Source organism: Caloenas nicobarica, chromosome 1 (genome assembly GCF_036013445.1).
Source record: "Caloenas nicobarica isolate bCalNic1 chromosome 1, bCalNic1.hap1, whole genome shotgun sequence".
In the NCBI taxonomy this organism is placed as follows: Eukaryota; Metazoa; Chordata; class Aves; order Columbiformes; family Columbidae; genus Caloenas; species Caloenas nicobarica.
Genome location: NC_088245.1, coordinates 95,262,712 through 95,282,679, shown reverse-complemented (window position 1 = coordinate 95,282,679; position 19,968 = coordinate 95,262,712). Strand labels below are relative to the sequence as shown.

Genomic DNA, 19,968 nt, shown 5'->3' with positions numbered 1-19,968 from the left:
GGCTTTAATTTACAATCGAGGACAGCTGAGCTTGGAAAAACTGTAATTGGGTTGTACCACTAGCCGTCTGCCTTGCTCCTCTCTGATCAAGAAAGGCTCAGCTGCTGGTGAAGCAGGTGCTAAAGCTCTGCAGCCCTGCACAAGGTAAACCAGTGCTCATTTCAGTTTCCTTAACACAACATCCTGTAATTTGCAGTAGCTTAACAGCTTCTGCGTGAGCAGCTGAGCCATTCTTACAGCAGGAGAAGGCAGCTGGGAAGGAGGAATCATGGCAGCCATCCTGATTTTAAATAAAACAAGAATAAGAGCATTTAAATGCTCCATGCCCAGTTTCTCTCCACGGAATCTAGATAAAGAGGTTGCTAGCAATCTTTTATAGAGTCTTCAGATACTGACTTGGAATCCATAATCCTGCTGCATAGCAGTATCTATACAAATCAGCTCTGGCACTAATAAGGGACGCAATTGCTATTCTAGTAATGCCCAATTCACCTTTTAATTTAGTGTAAAACAGTAATCCTCAGATACAAAAGGTGATCTTGTAAAATGTTGGTATAGAATGAGTGTCATCTCAGATTTACGAAAATGTTCTCTGTACAGTTAATTTTTTTTCCTCTGGCAGCTCTGCAGACTAGCATGGGAGCAGGGACAAGGCAGGTGTCTTTATCATCATCAGTAATTAGACAAGTCAGTTAACAGCTTTGTTAATGAGCGCACCAAAGCAAATGGTCTAGCTATTGTAAACCTGCAGTATTAAGAATAAAAAAACAATCTCTATTTAAATGAAGAGTGTTTTCTATTCTGTCCATACTGTCACTTTTGTTGCCCACTTTCCTGGTTACTTAGTAATTTGGCAGACCTGAAAAACTTCTAAAGCCTCTTACAATGCTGGTTTGTTACAGGAAAGACAGACCTGTAAGAACTCAGCCAAAACTGAGTGCTATTGTATCACTTTGAAGGATATGTGAAGGCTGCACAGTGTGTTAACAGTGATAAATTTACAGGTGCTCTGTATTTTGATTGTTTGCAGAGTGTTAGACCCACACCACAGAATGAAGCTATAACAGTACATTTCAAGCCAGTTACGTTAAAAGCCTCTGAAAGTAAATATACCAAAGTTGCAAGTATTAGCTTTGATGGTAAGTACTGCTCCTCTCTTCTTAGAATTTCTCAAGTGCTTCTTAAAACTTGCTGAAATTTCATGAATTATTTTCCCCTCTCTTAACAAAATGTTATTTGTAATTTTGAGAAGGAAATGGAATTTTCCTACCTGGAAAAGGCTTACAGTTCTAACTTATTTCTGAAAGGATCATCTCTAATCGTAATCAGCGGGTAACTTAGGCCGGTAAATATTGGTGAAGAGAAGGAATTCTTAAGCAATCTTCTATGTGTGTATATAAAAATTGAACATCAAATTTCTATTAAATGTAAGCAATAATATTATATTAAGACACAGATTATTTTAAAGGTATTGTTAGTCTAAATAGGCATTTGATTTTGAGAAATGCTAACAAACCAGGACATGTTCCTCACAGTAATATATATTAGAGGAGAATATATCCCTTGAATTACCCTTTGATCCTTCATAGCTTAAAAAGTAATCAATATCTTATTTCTAAAAAAATTGCCTTTCATGTTGGAACATGCATGGAAACGGGGCTCTGCAATGCTCTTGAGAACCTTATTATAAAAGTTGGCTTATTTTATTTTGCTATCTTGAATTCATATTGCAGAAAAAGGGAGGTGAAGATGGAAAAACCTTTTACTGGTACCTTTCCTACAAAGATATGTTATGTATGCTGATACTGACTTTCATATATATCTTTATGAAAGAAGTGCTGGGTCATTTCCCTCCTGCATAATGTGACTCCAAATATTACGCTGACATTTTGTAGAAAGGCACCTCCGTTTTTATGGAGATTTTAATCAGCTGCCAGAATGCTACTGACCTACTCAGATGTTAGTGCTTTGAGATACTAGTTGGTGCTGTAAAGTTTCTTTCTCTGCTGGGATTGCTTAGAAGTGGAAGTTTATAGACACAATGTTTTTCATTTCAGACATAATTTTAGAAGTTGTGTGGAAAGAGAGGAGAGGATCAGTTTTTATTATTGTTATTTATTGATTAGCACTTCAGATTTTTAATAGCTTATGGTTTGTAAGATGATTGAAGTATGTTTTAGCCTGTAAATAAATTCTGAAGTAGCTGAACTCTGTCAACCTGAGGTGGTATTATGTTCCAATTTTGAAGCTGGAGGAAATCGTGATATGAGGACCTACTGACTAACATACAGTTGATCTTGGAACTAACGGTAGTTGGGGAAAAATACCCAGACAAGCTGCTTAATGTGTTTTTAAGGGATTGACTTGGTGAATTCTTTTAAGTGAAGCTGCCAGCCCCAAATATTTGCTATTTCAGGTGTCCTAATACATGCAGGGACTTCAGAGGCTGATGGTTTCTCCTAATTAGTATTTGAATCCCTTGACTTTGCCAGCAGTGTTGCTACCAGGATAACTGCTCGTGCTGTGATCTTGGAGCAGACCTATGAGCTTCGTTCTTGGGGCTTGTGTAATTTGGATTCTTACATGGGTTCTGATTCTATTTCTGTGAAGTTTAGCATGTCTTTGAGTTATTGAAATGTTGCTGCGTTCCTGGCCCGAAGTCTTGCTCGACTGGTAGCTCTAAGTGAGGAGCCCAGCCATCTCAAGTTCCCTGTTAGAGAAGTTCAATAAGCTAAGGCATTCTATTTCCGAACATTTCACTTCTGTTTAGGGGAGGGATAGATGTATTCCATACCTGAAATCAGCTCACCTGGGATCTGAATTATCCTCTGAACATGTCTAAGTTATTTATTTGACAGGAACAAGCAGGCTTCCCTGTCATTAGATAAGCTTACTAACTCAGGCAGGTCAGCTAACTGGTGTTAAGGAGGAGGAACTCAGAACCCTGATCTCTTGCTTCCTACACTTATTCCATGTCAGTTGCTTTTTGAAATTTTCTTAAGATCCATTTTTCTTCTCCATGATACTCTGGGCTAGCTCTGTGCTTCTATTTTTCCATTCATGGTAGTTTAACCTAATGGATCATTTTTTTTGTCTGCTTTAACAAACCTCATATTCTTGTGTGCGCAGCATCAAAAGCAAAAAAAGCATCACAGTCTTCTGGGAAAATAACTGTTAAAGCAAAAGAGAAGAGCTACTCCAAACTGGAAATACCATATCAAGCAGAAGTGTTGGATGGGTAAGCTTACAGTAGTTGAACATAGTTCAAGACCTAAATGCTGTAAATTAGCTGATGTAGCAGGGAATTTAGCCTTTTTAGAGGGAGAGGGTTTATAAAGAGCTGATTACTAAGTTTTCTGAATCTGGAGGTTGTTTAGAACTACAATTACTTGTTTGAATTCTTCTGTTTTTACACTAGTAGATGAGGTAGTCTTAGTAATGCATAAGCTGGTTTCAAGGCTTGAGTTCAAAGTGACCCTAGGGAGTAATTTTTCAGAGCAGTTGAAGGCTGCAGATGAGACATTTTAAAAATACAGTATTGGAAATTTTTCCAGTTTTGCATTTGCCGTTCTATCACTGTATTAAGTAAGGATAGAGAAAATATTTTTGGTTTTAAGCAAACTTTTGGAAGACCTGTCAGTACTTCCTTATTTTTTGTTATTTCCTTACTAAGTGTGGCTAAGTTGATTTCAAAATTATTGTTGAAATGGGGCGCTACTTTATCAACAGAATTGACAGAGTATTTTAAAGGCAAATCAACTAAACCTTACCTATTAGAACTTTTGTGCTGCAGATACCCGATTTGGTTAATAAGGAGATGCACAATTTGCAAACTATCTTAATACTCCAACACGTACTTTTAGTCCTCCTAATATGCTGATTCACATACTTTCTTATCTGGTTTGGATTACTTGATTATCAGTGTCCCTGTAGGGCTAGTAATATACTTTCAGCATGCAGTGAGAGTTATGTACCTTTTTTGCTCTTGGATTGAATGAAATCTAGTGTTTTGTGTAATAAAAACACTTCGAGGAAAGTATTCATTTTTCTCATACAGTTTTCTTTTAATAGATATTTAGGATTTGATCATGCTGCCACACTCTTTCACATCCGTGACAGTGCTGCTGATTCTGTAGAAAGACCAATCTACCTAACAAACACATTCAGTTTTGCAGTCCTTATACATGATGTTGTGCTACCAGAAGAAACAAACCAAATGTTTAAAGTAAGTCGCATTTCACTGAAACTTTTTACCTAATAGTAAATGCTTTAATGTGATACACTTTGTTAAATTGTAACATTGGTCTTCATTGTTCACTGATCCAGGTCCAGAACTTCAGTAAACCAGTCTTAATTCCGCCTAATGAATCCAGATATGTTTTTACACTTCATTTTATGCCTTCCACATCATCTGTTCATATAGATAACAATATTTTACTTATCACCAATGCTTCTAAATTTCACCTACCTGTCCGAGCATACACAGGATTTTTAGATGTAAGTAATTTCTTTTTTTCTTTAGCTATTTTAGACTAATTAAGAGGCAGACTTCATAGGACTGTTTTTAATTCTTTACTTGTATAGGAGGATGGCTTTTTTAATTTCAGAATTATTTCGCCACTACTTTTCTGAAACAGCTTTGGTCGCTGCAGAAAAATTGTTTTTTCTTCCTTTTAGTTTTACATAGAAAACTTACAGAATTTTGAGGTTGTCACAGAGCTGCTATATTAGACTTATTAATGCATTTGGTAATGAACTTAGAGCTTGAGCACATTTTATATTTAACTTACGCTAAAATACCTTTATCAATCTTTCTAGTACTTCGTACTGCCCCCCAAAACTGAGGAGCGATTTATAGATTTTGGCATATTGAGTGCAACAGAAGCTACCAGCATTTTATTTGCAGTCATCAACAGCAATCCAATAGAGGTAAAGATGAATTTATTTTTAGTTTGCCTTTTAAAAAAATTACATCACTGTTGTTACTGAAAACAGTATGTTTTGCTCTTTTTAAGCTGGCTATAAAAAGTTGGCATGTTATAGGGGATGGTTTGGCCATAGAACTTCTAACAACAGAAAAGGGAAACAGAACAACGATAATTGCAAACCACCATGAACTACAAAATGCCAGTGCATCCTATCAGTCCTCAGTAAGTAATCTTTTGAATCCATTGCTTAAAGATAGGTTTAGGAGGAGAAAAAAATAGACAAATCTGCGGAACTTCTTGCAGTTTCATTTTAGCAAGGGAGGATAAGAATTCTTAATTTTTGTCTGAATGTGAGCATCATAAAGCATGTAGAATTTCTTTATTTTTAGAAGGATTATTATGCTCAGATTTCATTAGATTTTGAAAGGGGAAACTTCAGAAATGGTAACCTCTGTGCCCTCAGATGATATTCATTATTTATTTGGGAAGAGTGGAATTATCACTTCAAGGAATAGGTAATTTTTGTGTTAGTAAATTATGTGTTTGAATTTTTCTTTTTACCACTGACAGGTGTTTTAAATGGATTTTGGTTCAGTTGAAAGAAATTAGAGGGAGCTTGGTATGTTTTTTAGTGAAATTTCTTTCCATCTAATGGAATACAATGGATGACTTTTTTTTTTACTGTTTACAGGTGATACTAGCATCAGGTTATTACGCTGTGTTTAGAGTAAAACTAATGGCGAAAGAACTTGAAGGAATTCATGATGGAGCTGTACAAATCACGACAGATTATGAGGTAAATTTATTGTATATTCATGGCTGTAGCCCAAATGAAATGTTCAGTTCTTGAGAATAAACAGATGGCAGTATCGGGGAGAAACTGAGGTTGGAAGGGACCTCTGGAGGTCGAGTTCTCTCTGCAAATTAACCCTGCATCAAACGACAGTAACACCACTTATGCTGTGTCTGCTCTGAATGAAAGAAGAGTGACTTTTATTATGATTTTCATCTGGCTTTCAGAAATACTTATATCTCACCTGATGCTTCGAGCTATGGATTCTCCAATGACTTGGTACATCCTCAAAGCGTCAATGCGTGGATCTTTTGGCATAACGCATGCTGACAATGTGCTTTTTGGTACATTATCAGTTACTGAAACTGAACTATCATTTCCAAGGTCTTTTTGTCAAAAGCCAATGTGAAAATTGTTTTGGAGAAATTGCAGTTTGCTGAAAATTGATGAAACAGAGTTCTTACACTAAGATTAGTAAGAGAGAGAAGAACAAACAGTTAATTCTCAACTTCATATGTCTGTCTTGTTAATAAATTATTTTGCAGAAGAGAGAGATTCTAATACATAATGGAATCTCTATTTAATATCTTTGGGTGATATTATATAGAAAAAAAGTGACACACTGCCTATGAAGTCAGGAAACTATATAGCTTATTGTGTTGTTCTCATGAAGACACAGAAGATGAGAAATTCCACATTTCTGCCAGTTATCTGAGATTTTGAGCTTTTTAATATGTCTGTACATGTATGCGACCCTTCAGCTACATCTGAAGTGTTTTTATCTTCTTGCATGTTCTTACAGGTTATTCTACTTGTATTAGTATCTTCAATAATACACAGAAAGGGTCTCATTGCCATCCTATCCATGCTTCTTTTTCTAAGTCTACATCTATCTTGAGGTCTTACCATGACTTCCAATGTTTTTTGGGAAGTTCCGTTTGTCCTCTTCCCTCATACTCATTTACTTTAAATGTTATCGTACTGTTTTCCAACAAAGTAAGCCCCACTTCAGTGAGACCTATCTAATGCCCCATTGAAGAGCTTATATTTTAACTATGCTTTTCTGTTCCATTTAGAATGGTGCTAATTATGACTGAACAAAGGTCAGTCAGTATGGAGTGGCTGTTCTGAATATGATGATGTGTTGAAATCTTAACTCATGTCTCTTTGTTTGAAATGTGTATATAGACCTAGACTATATTAATTGTAGAATTTCAGAGTTTTATTATTCTATGCCATTTAAAGGTGGAAGAGACATTTACAGGCTGAAATTTAAGAGGTTTTTTTCTAACTTTTTTTTCTCCAGATTTTAACTATACCAGTGAAGGCAGTGATTGCTGTAGGCTCGTTGACCTGTTCCCCAAAACATGTTTTTCTTCCACCTTCTTTTCCGGTAAGATAGTTGAGTCATAGCATTAAAAGTTTTCTTGCTGTGTTTTTTGTTTGTCCTTTTCAAGGGAAACTGCAGTCTTGAACTGTTGCATGTCAAAATGCTGAAGAGATCATGCTGTGTACCAAACTGTTATCAGTTTGTAGCTATTTTTTGTTTGGTTTTTTTTCCCCTTCCCCACATCTCCCACGCACGAGTTACATCTCCTCTGCTGCCTGCTTGAATGGTATCTTGGAATAGTGTAACAATCCCAAACCTGATTCTTCGCAGCTTTATTCTACTGTAGCTGTGGTCACTTGGTCATTGCCAATTCATGGGCATTAGCACCAAGAGTAAGAGAGATATGAAACTACACAAATGCGTTTTTCAAATTCCTGAAGTCTAATACCAAAGCCAACAAAGTCAGCTAATAAACTGATGTTTCAGCATAAGATGTGTGTGGTCTCTGTGGAAGGACTATTGTATTGTTTCCACACTGAAAGTAGGTCTTCTCAAATGTACATGGTAGAGTAAGCTCGGTTGGTCTACAGCTCTCTGCAAAAGTACCTGATGGCTGTTTTCATCTCTGCTCCTGCAGTGGTGTTTAGTGGGTGAGTGCTGGAAGCAGCTTCTTTGCTCAGGGCTACAGACTCAAGCAGCAAGCTATTAACAGATAATACTTTTTTCTCATGCAGCATTCCGCATAACCATAGGAGCGTGGGCAGTCAAGGCATATTGACTTGGCAGTTGGTGTTTCATTGAAGTCTGAACTTTTTATGTGACTTTGTGATGAGTGAGAAATGTAATATGGTGGGAAATCATAGGGAGAGAGATTGAAAACTGGGGAGAAAAAGTAGCAAAAGGAGACAGAGATGGCAGTTTTCTGAAAGGATAGAACTAACTCCATGCATTTGGCCGAAATGTTTTTTTGTTTCTTTCTCCTGCATAGTCTTAATCTGTTGTAGAGCTCTGTCTGTTCTCAACTTCATCTTCCGATAGCTCCTTAGTATCTCCTGCTTATCTTACAATTTGTGTACTCTTAAATAGTAATTTTTCCCTGGCACTTTATCAAATGCTTTACCTCATTTCTGATAGATAAATTATGATTTTTTGAACATGTAGTGCAATAGTTCTCATTGGAGGAAGTTAGGTCAGTCAGCAGGACTTGAGTAAATCATTGCTACCTTTTGCCCCATTATGCATTCCATCTCCCTCCTGATCTCCGGTTTCACAAATTGTTCTGAAGTCTTTTGCTACTCTTGAGGTCAAGCACTCATGCCTACAGTTGCACAGGTCACTTATTATCTTTTACCTTCAGGATCTATATTTCCTATTTGACTATATGGCCTCGCCATTATATGGATGCTTATTACACTGACTACTGTATCTGTAACTACATCAATGAACTCTTCCATAAGCCTTTGATAAACTGAAATAACTTAAAGGTCTGTAGAAATTTTTTTACAATGAGGGTGGTGAGACCCTGGCCCAGGTTGCCCAGAGAGGTGGTAGATGCCCCATCCCTGGAGACATTCCAGGCCAGGCTGGACGGGGCTCTGAGCAACCTGATCTAGTTGAAGATGTCCCTGCTCATTGCAGGGGGTTGGACTAGATGGCCTTCGAAGGTCCCTTCCAACCCAAACTATTCTATGATTCTTTTTCTTTTACCACATACAAAGCAGTTTCTGTATTCTAATTTAAATATCCTAATTCCTGGCAAGATCATTGTCCCTCTTGGGTGCCACATTAAAATATCATCTTCCATTTTGAGCGATAAGGAAGTAATTTTTAATCTCCCTTTATTTTGGTCTAACTGGAATGGCTAAAGAGCTTCTTGATAGATCTTAGGATATGCCACAGGTCTTGGTTAGCTTGGATTTTTTTTTTGTTTTGTTTGCTTTGGTTTGGTTTTGGCAGGTACTACTTCTTATAGCACCTGTATTTCTCAGCCTCTAAGGTGTAGTTTCCTTGCTGTCATCATTCTTTATTGGCTTTATGCTCTTTTCTAGTAATGTGTTCATGTAAATATTAATTCAGCAGACCTTTGGGCTCCTGCATTTTGTTTGGGAGTGTAAATTCAGATCTAATTATCACCTTTGACAAGATTCTAGACTGTTTTCTGTGTTCAAGCCCCAAGCTTTTCAGAACAGTCAACTTCACTTACTACTTCTGTTGATCACTCAGCTCTTTTGATATTTGAGAACATTGACAACAGACTTCTCTTTTCTTGGATTCATTTCAAACTAAACTTCTGATCACTGAATTCATGATAGTCCTGCATCTAGTTGTTCTCTAAGGCCTCCATTACTTAGGAAAATAAGCATAAAATAACATCAGTTCTTCTTGTTTCAGTGGTTGGTAGAGAAATTTGACAGCTATAACATCCAGGAATAACGAGGTGCTACAATTTTAGTAACACATGTTTTTCAGCGCAAACCTAGGATGTGATTCTCCTGCAGCTGCCCGGTTCCCGGTGCTGTCTGTCTTTGTTTATAATTTTAGTGTATTCGCACCTAATTCTGACTTTCGGTGTGCTGTAGAAGTTTGTCAGCAATACACTGACAGTGTATACAGGCCTTGTAAAGATCAGTGTCTTGATTTAAACAGATCTTTAGCTGTGTTGACTTCTGCTTCATAATGGCATTTTTAGCGTACAGTGCCAATAGCTTTGTTCTAGCTTTGTTATTGCTGCTGGGTAAAGTTGTCTTCCATTATCTGTTGTTTCGTGTTTAAATGCTGTATAAGGGTCTTAGTAAAACCCTGTTCATTTGTGCTACAGATTTTAACAAGCATTTATCTTGCCCAATTGATGGCAGTTTGTTACGCATAAGATTCCATAAAGGAAGCACAGATACACCTCTTATTCAGTTTAATGGGACTATACTGTTTAGAGATCTCTCCTTGTTTCTTTCTCTGACACATTGTTACTACTGAGACTTACAGTATGTGACTATTTCCTGAGGCCACAGTCAAATTTTGAGCCTGCAAAAGTACGTCTCTCCCATCTGTCCACTTCAGTCCTTGCCTTGCTGGCTTTTTAAAAAGCTCAAAGTATTGATTTAAGAGGAACATGAAAAACTCTAGTCATGTTCACTAGAGAATAGTCCTGGGTGTTTAAATTTGCTTGTATGCGTTCATTTTACATAAATCTGAAAACACGTAATTGGTCCTGAGTTTACTCCGTACTTGTCAGGGTTGGGGTTTGAGATAAGGTAAAAAACATGTGAAGCTTCTTTCCCTACTGTAAAACGAGGCTCAGAAAACTGAAGTTTTCTCCTGCTTTTCCTCCTCTGGTGCTTTTTTAGCATGACGTGATTAAACAGAACTCTTGTCCTAGCTCTTCTAGACATTTAAGGTGTACTTATTTTTGAAAGACGGATGAATTGTGTTTGGAAGCAGATGGAGGAGAGGATACAACTTCACAGAAACTTACTTTGAAGTGTTAGAAGTGGCATTTTTTTAAGATAGCATAGTTTAAAATCTCAGTTCACTATTTCAGCTCTGCTGTGGTCTTTCCCAGCCTGCATAAATAAATACATATGCTAGGGAAAATGCATATCCTGCAGACTTGTTTAATTCTTTCTTTTCTTTAGGGGAAAGCAGTTCACCAAAGCCTGAACATTATGAACTCCTTTTCTCAGAAAGTGAAAATACAACACATACGCTCCCTGTCGGAAGATGTAAGGTTTTATTATAAGAGGCTAAGAAGTAATAAAGAAGATTTAGAGCCAGGGAAAAAATCAAAGGTTTGTTTATGCCTTATTTCTACATTTTTACGTGTTCTCTCATATATAGTATATGTCATGTTTTTGTGGTCATCAGAAATCTTCTTTTATCTTTGGTCATTAGATTTACTCTGCAGTTTCTTAATTGATCTGCTCTTACCTGTTTTGCAGATTGCAAATATTTATTTTGATCCTGGTTTACAATGTGGAGATCATTGTTATGTAGGATTGCCTTTTCTATCTAAATGTAAGTAACATTCAACTTTATAATGAAAATCTTGGGGAAAAAAAAGTTTTCTCCTTAAGCAATGATTTTACATTAAGAGTTTAAAAAAACATGTTATTTCTTAAAGCGGAATCTAAAGGTCAGCACAGCGTAGCAATGCAAGAAGACGCGTGGGATTCTGACTGGGATTTACATGAGAATTTATTCAGAGAATGGATAGAAATAAAAGAGAACTCAAGCCATAGGTAAGTATTCTATCCCTGTTACTTTCTCAGGCCTTAAATCACTAGTTAATTCTGTGTTATATGTGCTCTTATAAAATACAGAGTTTCTTAATACTGCAGTGCTCTTTAAAAAGAGCATTTTAAAAGTTAAAAACCAGTAATATTTTCCTCAAGGCAAACACAATACTGAAAGCTACTTTTCACTGGAGTATGCTGCAGTTATTGAAAAGATGGCCACAGCAAAGTGGTCTTTACACTGCAAAAACTTCGTAAAACAGATTATACTGTCTGTGCAGTATCCCTGCTTAATCTGCTTTAAAGTAGTAACCTCAATATCCCTCCTAAGATTTCATGAGGTTTTCTATTGCTACTATTCTGAGATGATTGCATCTCAGTGAATTATCAAATTGTCTGGTGTTTCTCTGCTTCAGCTAAGTAGAAGGTGATTAAGGATTGCTGTTTCATTTTTAGAAAAAGTCAAACTCTGCAGGCTGCTCTATACCTTTCAAACATCTGCCTTCTCATATATAAAGTGATTTAATCTCTGAGAGACATAAGTTAGCATTAACAGCAAGTGCATGTGTCTTTTGTGATGACAGCACCCAGACTACCATTTCAAAAAGGGTATGCGTATTTGCAGAAAAACAAAATGATCATATGTAGCTAAATAGATTAACAAAAGCATACCTCCTTTATCACTTTTTTGTTATAATGCTGGTACATCAATAACTCCGGAACAAATTTGATCTAACCAGAATTCTCTATTTAGCCACACTGGTAACTTTCAGGAACGTCCATCACCTACACTAAGAGGACAGTAAGGGAAAATTCTATGAAAAACTACTTCTGAATAAGTAGTAGTTCTAGGTATTCTATACAATGTTTTAATATTATTTAATGTAATATATAATCTAAAATTTGTCCTGCTTTTTGAGAGAGTTACAATTAACCAGCTATCCAACATAGCATTCAGTGAAAGAGAAACTGCTCCTTCTGAATACAGAAGAGTTCCAGTGTGGGCATTTGGAGTCTCTCCAAAATACATCTCTAGGTTTGGAGTCTAGCATTTCATCCGGTTTGCTCACTCAAGAACTCAACACTGTTGCGGTGGAGAGCTTGTAGAACAGGAACCAAGTCTGTTGCAGAGGTTGGTTGATAGCAAAGAAGTTCATTCACTGGTGGAAACAGTAGCTGGCCCCAAGTGTGGCTAGTTCAGATTTGGTTTAGATTTGTTAGACTGGAATATGGGCACATATATCCGTGTATCCATTGCAGATTTACAGTACATTACACATGTTCAACCACAATACGCTTTCTGGATGTCGGATTGGAAACAGGCTGTAGCAGGACTGATGTTTTTTCTTTGTACTGTTTATACCTTTACAAATCATCAAATACATCTTGGGTTATTTTTCTTACTGATCTGAATCTCAGTTAAATTCTCAAAATTTCTTTCTGCTGTAGTAGGGGCTATGCACTTCCTAATGACAGATAAAATATGTGTCTGTGTCCAGAGAACAGTGATTTAAGAGAAATGCAAATACTGAAAGATTTGTGATGCATTGCGTAAGTCCTACCACATTTTCTGCTCAACTTTATCCATAAATAGGCCATAACAGAACTTGGAATGGATGGATGTTGGCAACAATACTTGAATAGAGAATATCTTTAGAATCTTTGGGTTGGTCTCACATAGCATGTTTTGACAGTTTCTGTTGTGCTTTTTAATAGCAGGACATATGTGCAGAGCGCAGTGTTTCTTTTAATTGCATACAAATGCAGTGTATCATTCTGTTTCTCAAACTAATATCGTTTTCAGGGTGCTTTTAAGCACGCTGCTTTTTCCAAGCTTTTGCTATTTTACTCCTGTGAAGTAAGTTTTGTAACTATTTCTCCAGACTGAATGCAGTCTTTGAAGTAGACACAGATCTTCAGAAGAATGTCCGGTTGAAAATTACAGCAGAAATGACCTGGCCTTCCATACTTAGTTCACCACGACATCTAAGCTTCCCTCTTACCAATACAAACAGTTCATCAGTAAGTTATTTTGCTAAAAGTATCATTTTGGAGGGACTGCATTTTGAATAAGTGTTTCTAATTGCATTAACCCCAATATAAACTTTACAAAAATTGTGTTTCTGAATAGGAAGAAGAAATTTTTCTAGAAAATCCAGCTGATGTTCCTGTGTACGTTCAGTTCCTGCCTGTTGCTTTGTATTCGAACCCATCCACCTTCGTTGATAAAATGTTAGAACGGTAAGTATTGTTTCAGAGTAGTTAGACCATTCTCGCTCTACAGCAAAATGCATTTTACAAAAACAGCATGCGGTGTTTGGCAACTGTGTTGGTAGTTACAGTTCTGGCCACTTCTAGAATTTGAATCATTAGGCCAGTTGAGAACTGAATCTAGGCTGATTGCCATGGAACTCACATCTGTAATTTTTGCTAAGCTAAAATAATGTTTACATTTCTTCCTTGACTTGAAGTGTAAGGGCGGGAAATAAGAAAAATTGAATGATCCTTTCAGCTGTGTATTATTTGAGTCCTACCGTAAGTTCTCGATTTGTGCTAAAATCCTTAAGTGCGAGTATGTCGTCTTCCCTGATCTGGGGAAAAAAATTGCATATCTGTTTCAGGTTCAATTTGAATAAGCCAACTAATTTCAACCTGAGGACTCTGGAGTTCCAGGTCTTCAGAAATTGCGTAAGTATTTCGATAGGTTCTTTAGATTTTAAAATTTAGATATTTTAATGTTTTAATACTGCTTCAGTTGTGCATCTTTTCAAGTTTCAGTATTAGTATGTGTGAAAAATGTGATGCTTCTGTTGGATATTTTCAGGGAATTGGGAAAAGTATTTAGTCGTATGTAACAGTTAAAATATCATTTTTTCTGTGTGCTCACATTATAATAGGATTGTGGAAGTTACTGGAAACTGCATTTATTCATTCTGTTGCTGAAACATGATTATTTTCTTTGGTGTGATGGCTGGTAGTTCTAAAATTAGCAAAGTACTGAGTTTTCCATTGCTTTGTTCTTTATTTTAAATGATTTGAGTTTTGTGGCCAACGTTACTTGTATGCTTTTTCATATAGAGCATGCCACATCCCGAACACTTGCTTTTCTCATGCAATATGTATACCTTTACCTCTCAATTTACAGGTAGTTTTAGATTAGAAATTTGATGCTTTCTCAGTATGTAATGGCAAACTTAGCAAAATACACTTTTTTCAATAGGTCTTCTATTTTAAGTTTGCTTTTCCCCTTTTTTTCTTAGGAAAAACAATAGTCTAAAAATGTTCTAACAATGGAACATTTTGAGGGTAGAAAATGTTACATAATGGCTTAATGCTAGTTTGGTGCTAAATATACATTTAGAAAACTTCTGAACTCTCTTTTCTACTAGATCTTTATGAATCCACGAGTGTAGCTTAGCTCACTTCTGTCTTGCTGTGTTCTGCTTCTGAATAAACACAGGTCGTTTGCTAATAAGTAGGGAAATTCTTGTGCTATCAGACTTTCTGGTTAAAAAAAACCCCACAGTATATCATTGAGTAGTACGCTTCTTTATGACAAGACCAATTTTCTAGCTCAAATAATATGATTTCTATCAAATATATGTTAAAAAATCCTATTTTTAAAAGTGTTACTTCGTTTTTCCCACTCTCTTTAAGGTCCAGCCACTGCAGAACACTGTAGGACTTACAAAGGGCCTGGCTCGTCAATCAGTTTTAAGCCTAATATTAAAACCTGGTGAGAGAAAGTCTGTCAAAGTAAAGTTCACTCCAGTTCTCAATAAAACAGTTTCATCGTTAATTGTTATCAGGTATGAGAGATATTTCTGAAATGAGTGTGATTTTTTTTTTTCTGATGGTTTTATTTACATACAAGATCATATTTGTGATCAGCTGCCAATAAGAAACTATTACTTTTACAAGAATAATAGTAGAATTACATGTGTCTGAAGAAAGATTTAATTTAAATGTAATTTTGATATGTTTTACAGTAGATAAACTGTATTCAGTGCATATATATATATATATATATATATATATATATATATATATATATATATATATATATATATAAAAATAGAAATATGTAGTCCACTGTTATACTTGGGAAACTTGAGTTCTTAAATACATACTCTATCTTGAAAGCAGAGACTCTAGTTATAGATGGCATTTGCAAGATCAAGCTACAAGTCCAGTCTTTGTAGTAAAGAGCTCTGTTTGAATAAGTATTTCACTTTTGTATCAGGTGTGATAAATTAATATGATGATGAAGCAGAAACTTTAACCAGTACCTGATAGGGCTTTTTATTTGTACACTGTTGTGATTTCTTAGGTTTTTGTCTTGCAAACTATGTTTGAGATCCCCACTATTCACTTGCATATTGTGGGCAATTATCTGTGGAACTGCTTATGTTTCTGCCCTCCAAATTTGGGATATAACTCCTTAATCTCTAGAGGAGCTTGCAGGAGCAATAGACCGCATAATCCTTTTCTGAATGTTTCCCCTTTTTCTTTGTATACAGAAATAATTTGACTGTAATAGATGCTATAATGGTACAAGGACAAGGAACGACTGAGAGCTTGAAGGTTGCAGGCAAACCTCCTGGTCCAGGAAGCTCTTTACGCTTTAAAATCACAGAAGCATTATTAAAAGACTGTTCAGAAAGTGAGTACTTTGTGAGCTACTATGCTGAACAGAAAAGAAATTTTACACCTACAGCTTGAAATGTGGAAGTATTTTTCCCCTCTTCTAGTGCCCCAGAAGTTTCATTCCTTTGAATACGTTAAAATGGCTTCTTCACTTGGGCAAAGCATGAAATATTTTACCTTTTTCATTTTAATGTTAAAATTAGGAATGATGAAACAAAAGCCCTTCATCTGCTAAAATTCAAGATAGAGGAGGTGAAGGTCCTAATACATTTATGGGGTTAATCTCTAATTCCTAAATTTAAGTCAAATTGGATCACAAATGAAACTTTCTGTATACTTTTTTTCCCCTCACACCTTCAGAATCTGTGCGCACACAGCCAACACGGAAAAAGGCAGAGTGTGTTCCTTGATGCAGATTAAATCCCAGCTACATTCTACTCTGGAGTCAGAGGTTTTCTCCTCTATGGCCCAGGCTTGCTTCTGAGAAGAGAGCTAAGAGTACCTGTATTACTAAAGGAACTGGTAGAAGAGATTTAGTTTTATTTGGTATTAAAATCTGCTTTGTCGCTTTGCAGGTTTCCAGACATGTTTGTAAAGTGCCATGTTAATTATTATCTGAGATAATTCTGCTTTTTCTGAGGGATGAGAAAAAAACTTCATGTAAAGCTTAACCTCTTACATGTCATGGTTTAGGGATTTTTTTGCTAGTAAGATGGTTGTAGCTCAACCATGGATTTTATATTCAACACACAAAACCAAGTTTTAATTCTCTTCAATGTGCTACTTTTCCCAGAATTCCACAACACTAAGCAGTGCATCAAAGAACTTTACAGCTTAGATGATTTTTTGGTGAGGCAGCAGTGCTACCAGAGGTTTGGTGGTTTGTATTCTTTCCCTGATGAGTTGGAGTGCTCTGGCATTGTACAAGTGCCCTGCCTTGACAGTGACGAGAATTTGGCTGCAGAGATCTGTTCCTGCAGGTTACATAAGGATTTGCATGGGCCTCGCGGGTCCCCTGTCCTGCTGCAATCCTGACAGAACTCTCTTTGGCTGTAGAATATGAATATAATGAAGGACACCCATTTAGCACAACACTAACCACTTTCTGCTGTTCGTTTCTAGAAATGAAATACAGAGAACCGAATTTCACACTGAGAAGAACATTTAAAGTGGAAAATACAGGACAGCTGCAGATTAATGTGAAAACTATGGAAATCAGTGGCTATACGTGTGAAGGATATGGATTTAAAGTAGTTAACTGTCATGAGTTTGCACTAAGTGCCAATGCCTCTAAAGACATTGTCATATTGTAAGTAGTTTTTCTTACATCTAAATGGGGTCTTACATTAGGAATTCTGTATACCTAATTCTATTTTGAAGGAAAACTCTGTTGGTTGAACTCTGAGGTTTTTACTTAAGCTTTGAGCGTTTTGGGTTTTTTAAATACAACTTAAAACGTGAAATTGTTCACTTTTCTTGCAAACACTATTCAATACTTAAATAACTTCAAGTTTTCAGACTGTCTATAGTATCACTTTCATTACTATCCAGTAAGTATAACTTACTCAGTTAGAATAGTGTTACTATATGTTTTTTAAATACATTTCCTTCATTTGAGTTGTGAATGCACATGAGATCTAGATTTGCATGGTTTTGGTGCATTGCAGTAAATAGAAAAGAGCCTTTGGACTAAGGATTATTATCATAATGCACAGCATTTGAGTCTTGAATATTTTGTCTGTTGCCTAAATGGTGGTGGTTTAATTCTGTCAGTTTTTATTGTAAAACATGTCTGCACCAAAACCAATCTTTTAACACTGCTTGGATGTAAAGTTAACCATTCAGAATATGCTATCTAAAAAGTTCAGAAGATGCTGCTTTTCTGCAAGAGGACATAGAAGATATTGCAGGCAGTGAAACTTCACTGGTGTTTCTGCAACAATCATAGTTTGTAATGAGACGGAAATATAGTGGTGATGTTTTTGAAAAGAGATATTGTTGTGACTTAAATGTGAAGTGTTTAAAAACTTCATAGTTCACATAATAGTTGGTTCCATTGCTTGCTTACAGCTGCTGTGATTTTTTTTTTTTTTTTTTTTTTTTTACTGCATTCATAGCTTTCTTTTAACAGATTGGGTCAAAACTTAATTTCAGTTATTAGAATATATCTTCATATGGTGCATCTGGGCAATCTGATTTCAGGTGTGTTAAGCATAGGTGTTTATGAACTGAGTCATACATCTTGGGGTATTTGAAAGATACTCATAAGTATTTTTGGGCTAATTGTGTGGATGATTATTAGTCATACTACTAGGACTGTTTGTTACAAATGTTTGATTGGAATGACAGGTATAGGAGTAATGGTGGAGATGTTGTTGTTGTTCTGTTTGGGGTTTTTTGGTTTTGTTTTTTTGTTTGGGGTTTTTGGTTTGGTTGGTTGTTTTTATGTGGTTTTGGTGTGGGGTTGGGTTTTTTTGCTTTTTTTTTGCTTTTTTTTTTTTTTTTAATTTATGAGTAATATAAATGACCGCAAACTTTCATGCTGTTCATATGAAAACTTCTAACATGCTTTACTTTATTTTCAGGTTTACACCTGATTTCACTGCTTCCAGGGTCATACGTGAATTAAAATTCATCACCACGGGAGGCTCGGAATTCATCTTTATCTTGAACGCATCCCTTCCGTATCACATGTTAGCAACGTGTGCAGAAGCGCTACCCAGGCCCAACTGGGAGCTGGCCCTGTACATCGTCATCTCAGGAATAATGAGGTAGCGTGTGTGCATCTGTTCTTATCGGTGTATGTGCACAAACTGCTACTGCTTGAATACAGGTTACAGAGGAGCATCTGTGTATTCAGTACGTGCTGTAATGGGTGTAAAATAAAATAAGGTGAGGTGAAAAAGGAGAGCACGTTAATAACTAGTACTGTGGATTGAGTGCGAACAGTTTAAGGCTGAGGAGTACTGGCTTGCTGTTCAACCTGAGGACAAAATAATATACTTCTTGCTTGGGCCTGTTTCCTTAAGTGAGATACATACTCCTGTTAAGCGTCATAATGTGTAAGTTTTTGATAAATAATCACGCCAAACTTGAATCAGATTGGGTATTAAAGCGCTGCTAACCGTGAATTCCCATATAAATGTAAGCGTTCTTCTGGAGTATTGTGCTTTAGAGAGGCATGAGGCAGTGACTGCAATGAGCTTAGCAGATGCTTCGGATTAATTTAACTTTGCTGCCACTTGGATGTGACAGACAACTGGTGATACTAATAATGGGATTTCTGAGAAGCTAAAGGACATTGTCGGCAACTCAGAGGTTACGTAGTAGCATATTAATGTACTTTTTTCTCAGCAAGCAGGCGTTTGTTAGCTATGACTGGTTTAAATATGGGTTGAAAATTCCACTCTGTTTTCGTAGTCTAACCTCTACCTCTCTTTATTTATTTGAAATCTGAGGTTATAAAAGATGTGCTCCTCTCACTTTTAGGATGCGAGACACTTCCCCTCACTGCCTTTATCCAGAAAAAATCCCAGCATAGAAACTTATGAGCATAAGTTATTACTTATCAGTAACAACGAACACTGTTTTACTTTGTCATTAGTGTTAAGCTTATATCTTCATGTGAGATAGGTAGCAGCAGCTGTAGATGCATGTGGTGAGAAAGTGATATTTCTGTGTGCTGCAAATCCAAAGTATTATTACAGAAATGTAATATTTTTGCCTTGTTTGTTTGTTTGTTTTCTTCATATTAAGGTAATGGCTCTTCCATTTTGCTGCACTGTATTACACAAATGTTCCATTAGGCTGTCTTTCCTTCTAAGGATTAATAAAAGAAATAGAGAAGATAAAGTTACAGCCTCCTTCATTTTCTGTTTTGACTGTTTAGCACTTTCCTAAGTAATGCAGTGTTACTTAAGAAACTTTCTTTTCCTAAGTAATGGGAAAATTTCTGTTACTTAGGAAATTGTTTCCTGACTAACATTGCATTACTTAGGAAAGTGCTGAGTAAGCACTTAAGCGGCTTTCTTCTGTATATTT

At 36.3% G+C, this 19,968-nt stretch overlaps 1 protein-coding gene across 1 annotated transcript in view; it reads left to right on the top strand.

The window, feature by feature from the left end:
* The window catches only part of TMEM131 (transmembrane protein 131), a 103,129-nt gene that overhangs the window by 63,611 nt on the left and 19,550 nt on the right, over positions 1-19,968 (top strand). Inside the window, exons 12-29 of the mRNA XM_065633348.1 lie at positions 1,031-1,139; positions 3,130-3,238; positions 4,072-4,225; positions 4,327-4,497; positions 4,819-4,929; positions 5,016-5,150; positions 5,620-5,724; positions 7,028-7,114; positions 10,684-10,836; positions 10,987-11,062; positions 11,169-11,286; positions 13,164-13,302; positions 13,412-13,521; positions 13,902-13,968; positions 14,938-15,089; positions 15,801-15,943; positions 17,050-17,236; positions 18,513-18,698. Of these exons, the coding sequence (XP_065489420.1) occupies positions 1,031-1,139; positions 3,130-3,238; positions 4,072-4,225; positions 4,327-4,497; positions 4,819-4,929; positions 5,016-5,150; positions 5,620-5,724; positions 7,028-7,114; positions 10,684-10,836; positions 10,987-11,062; positions 11,169-11,286; positions 13,164-13,302; positions 13,412-13,521; positions 13,902-13,968; positions 14,938-15,089; positions 15,801-15,943; positions 17,050-17,236; positions 18,513-18,698 (2,312 nt within the window). The remainder of the gene's footprint in view (positions 1-1,030; positions 1,140-3,129; positions 3,239-4,071; positions 4,226-4,326; positions 4,498-4,818; positions 4,930-5,015; positions 5,151-5,619; positions 5,725-7,027; positions 7,115-10,683; positions 10,837-10,986; positions 11,063-11,168; positions 11,287-13,163; positions 13,303-13,411; positions 13,522-13,901; positions 13,969-14,937; positions 15,090-15,800; positions 15,944-17,049; positions 17,237-18,512; positions 18,699-19,968) is intronic.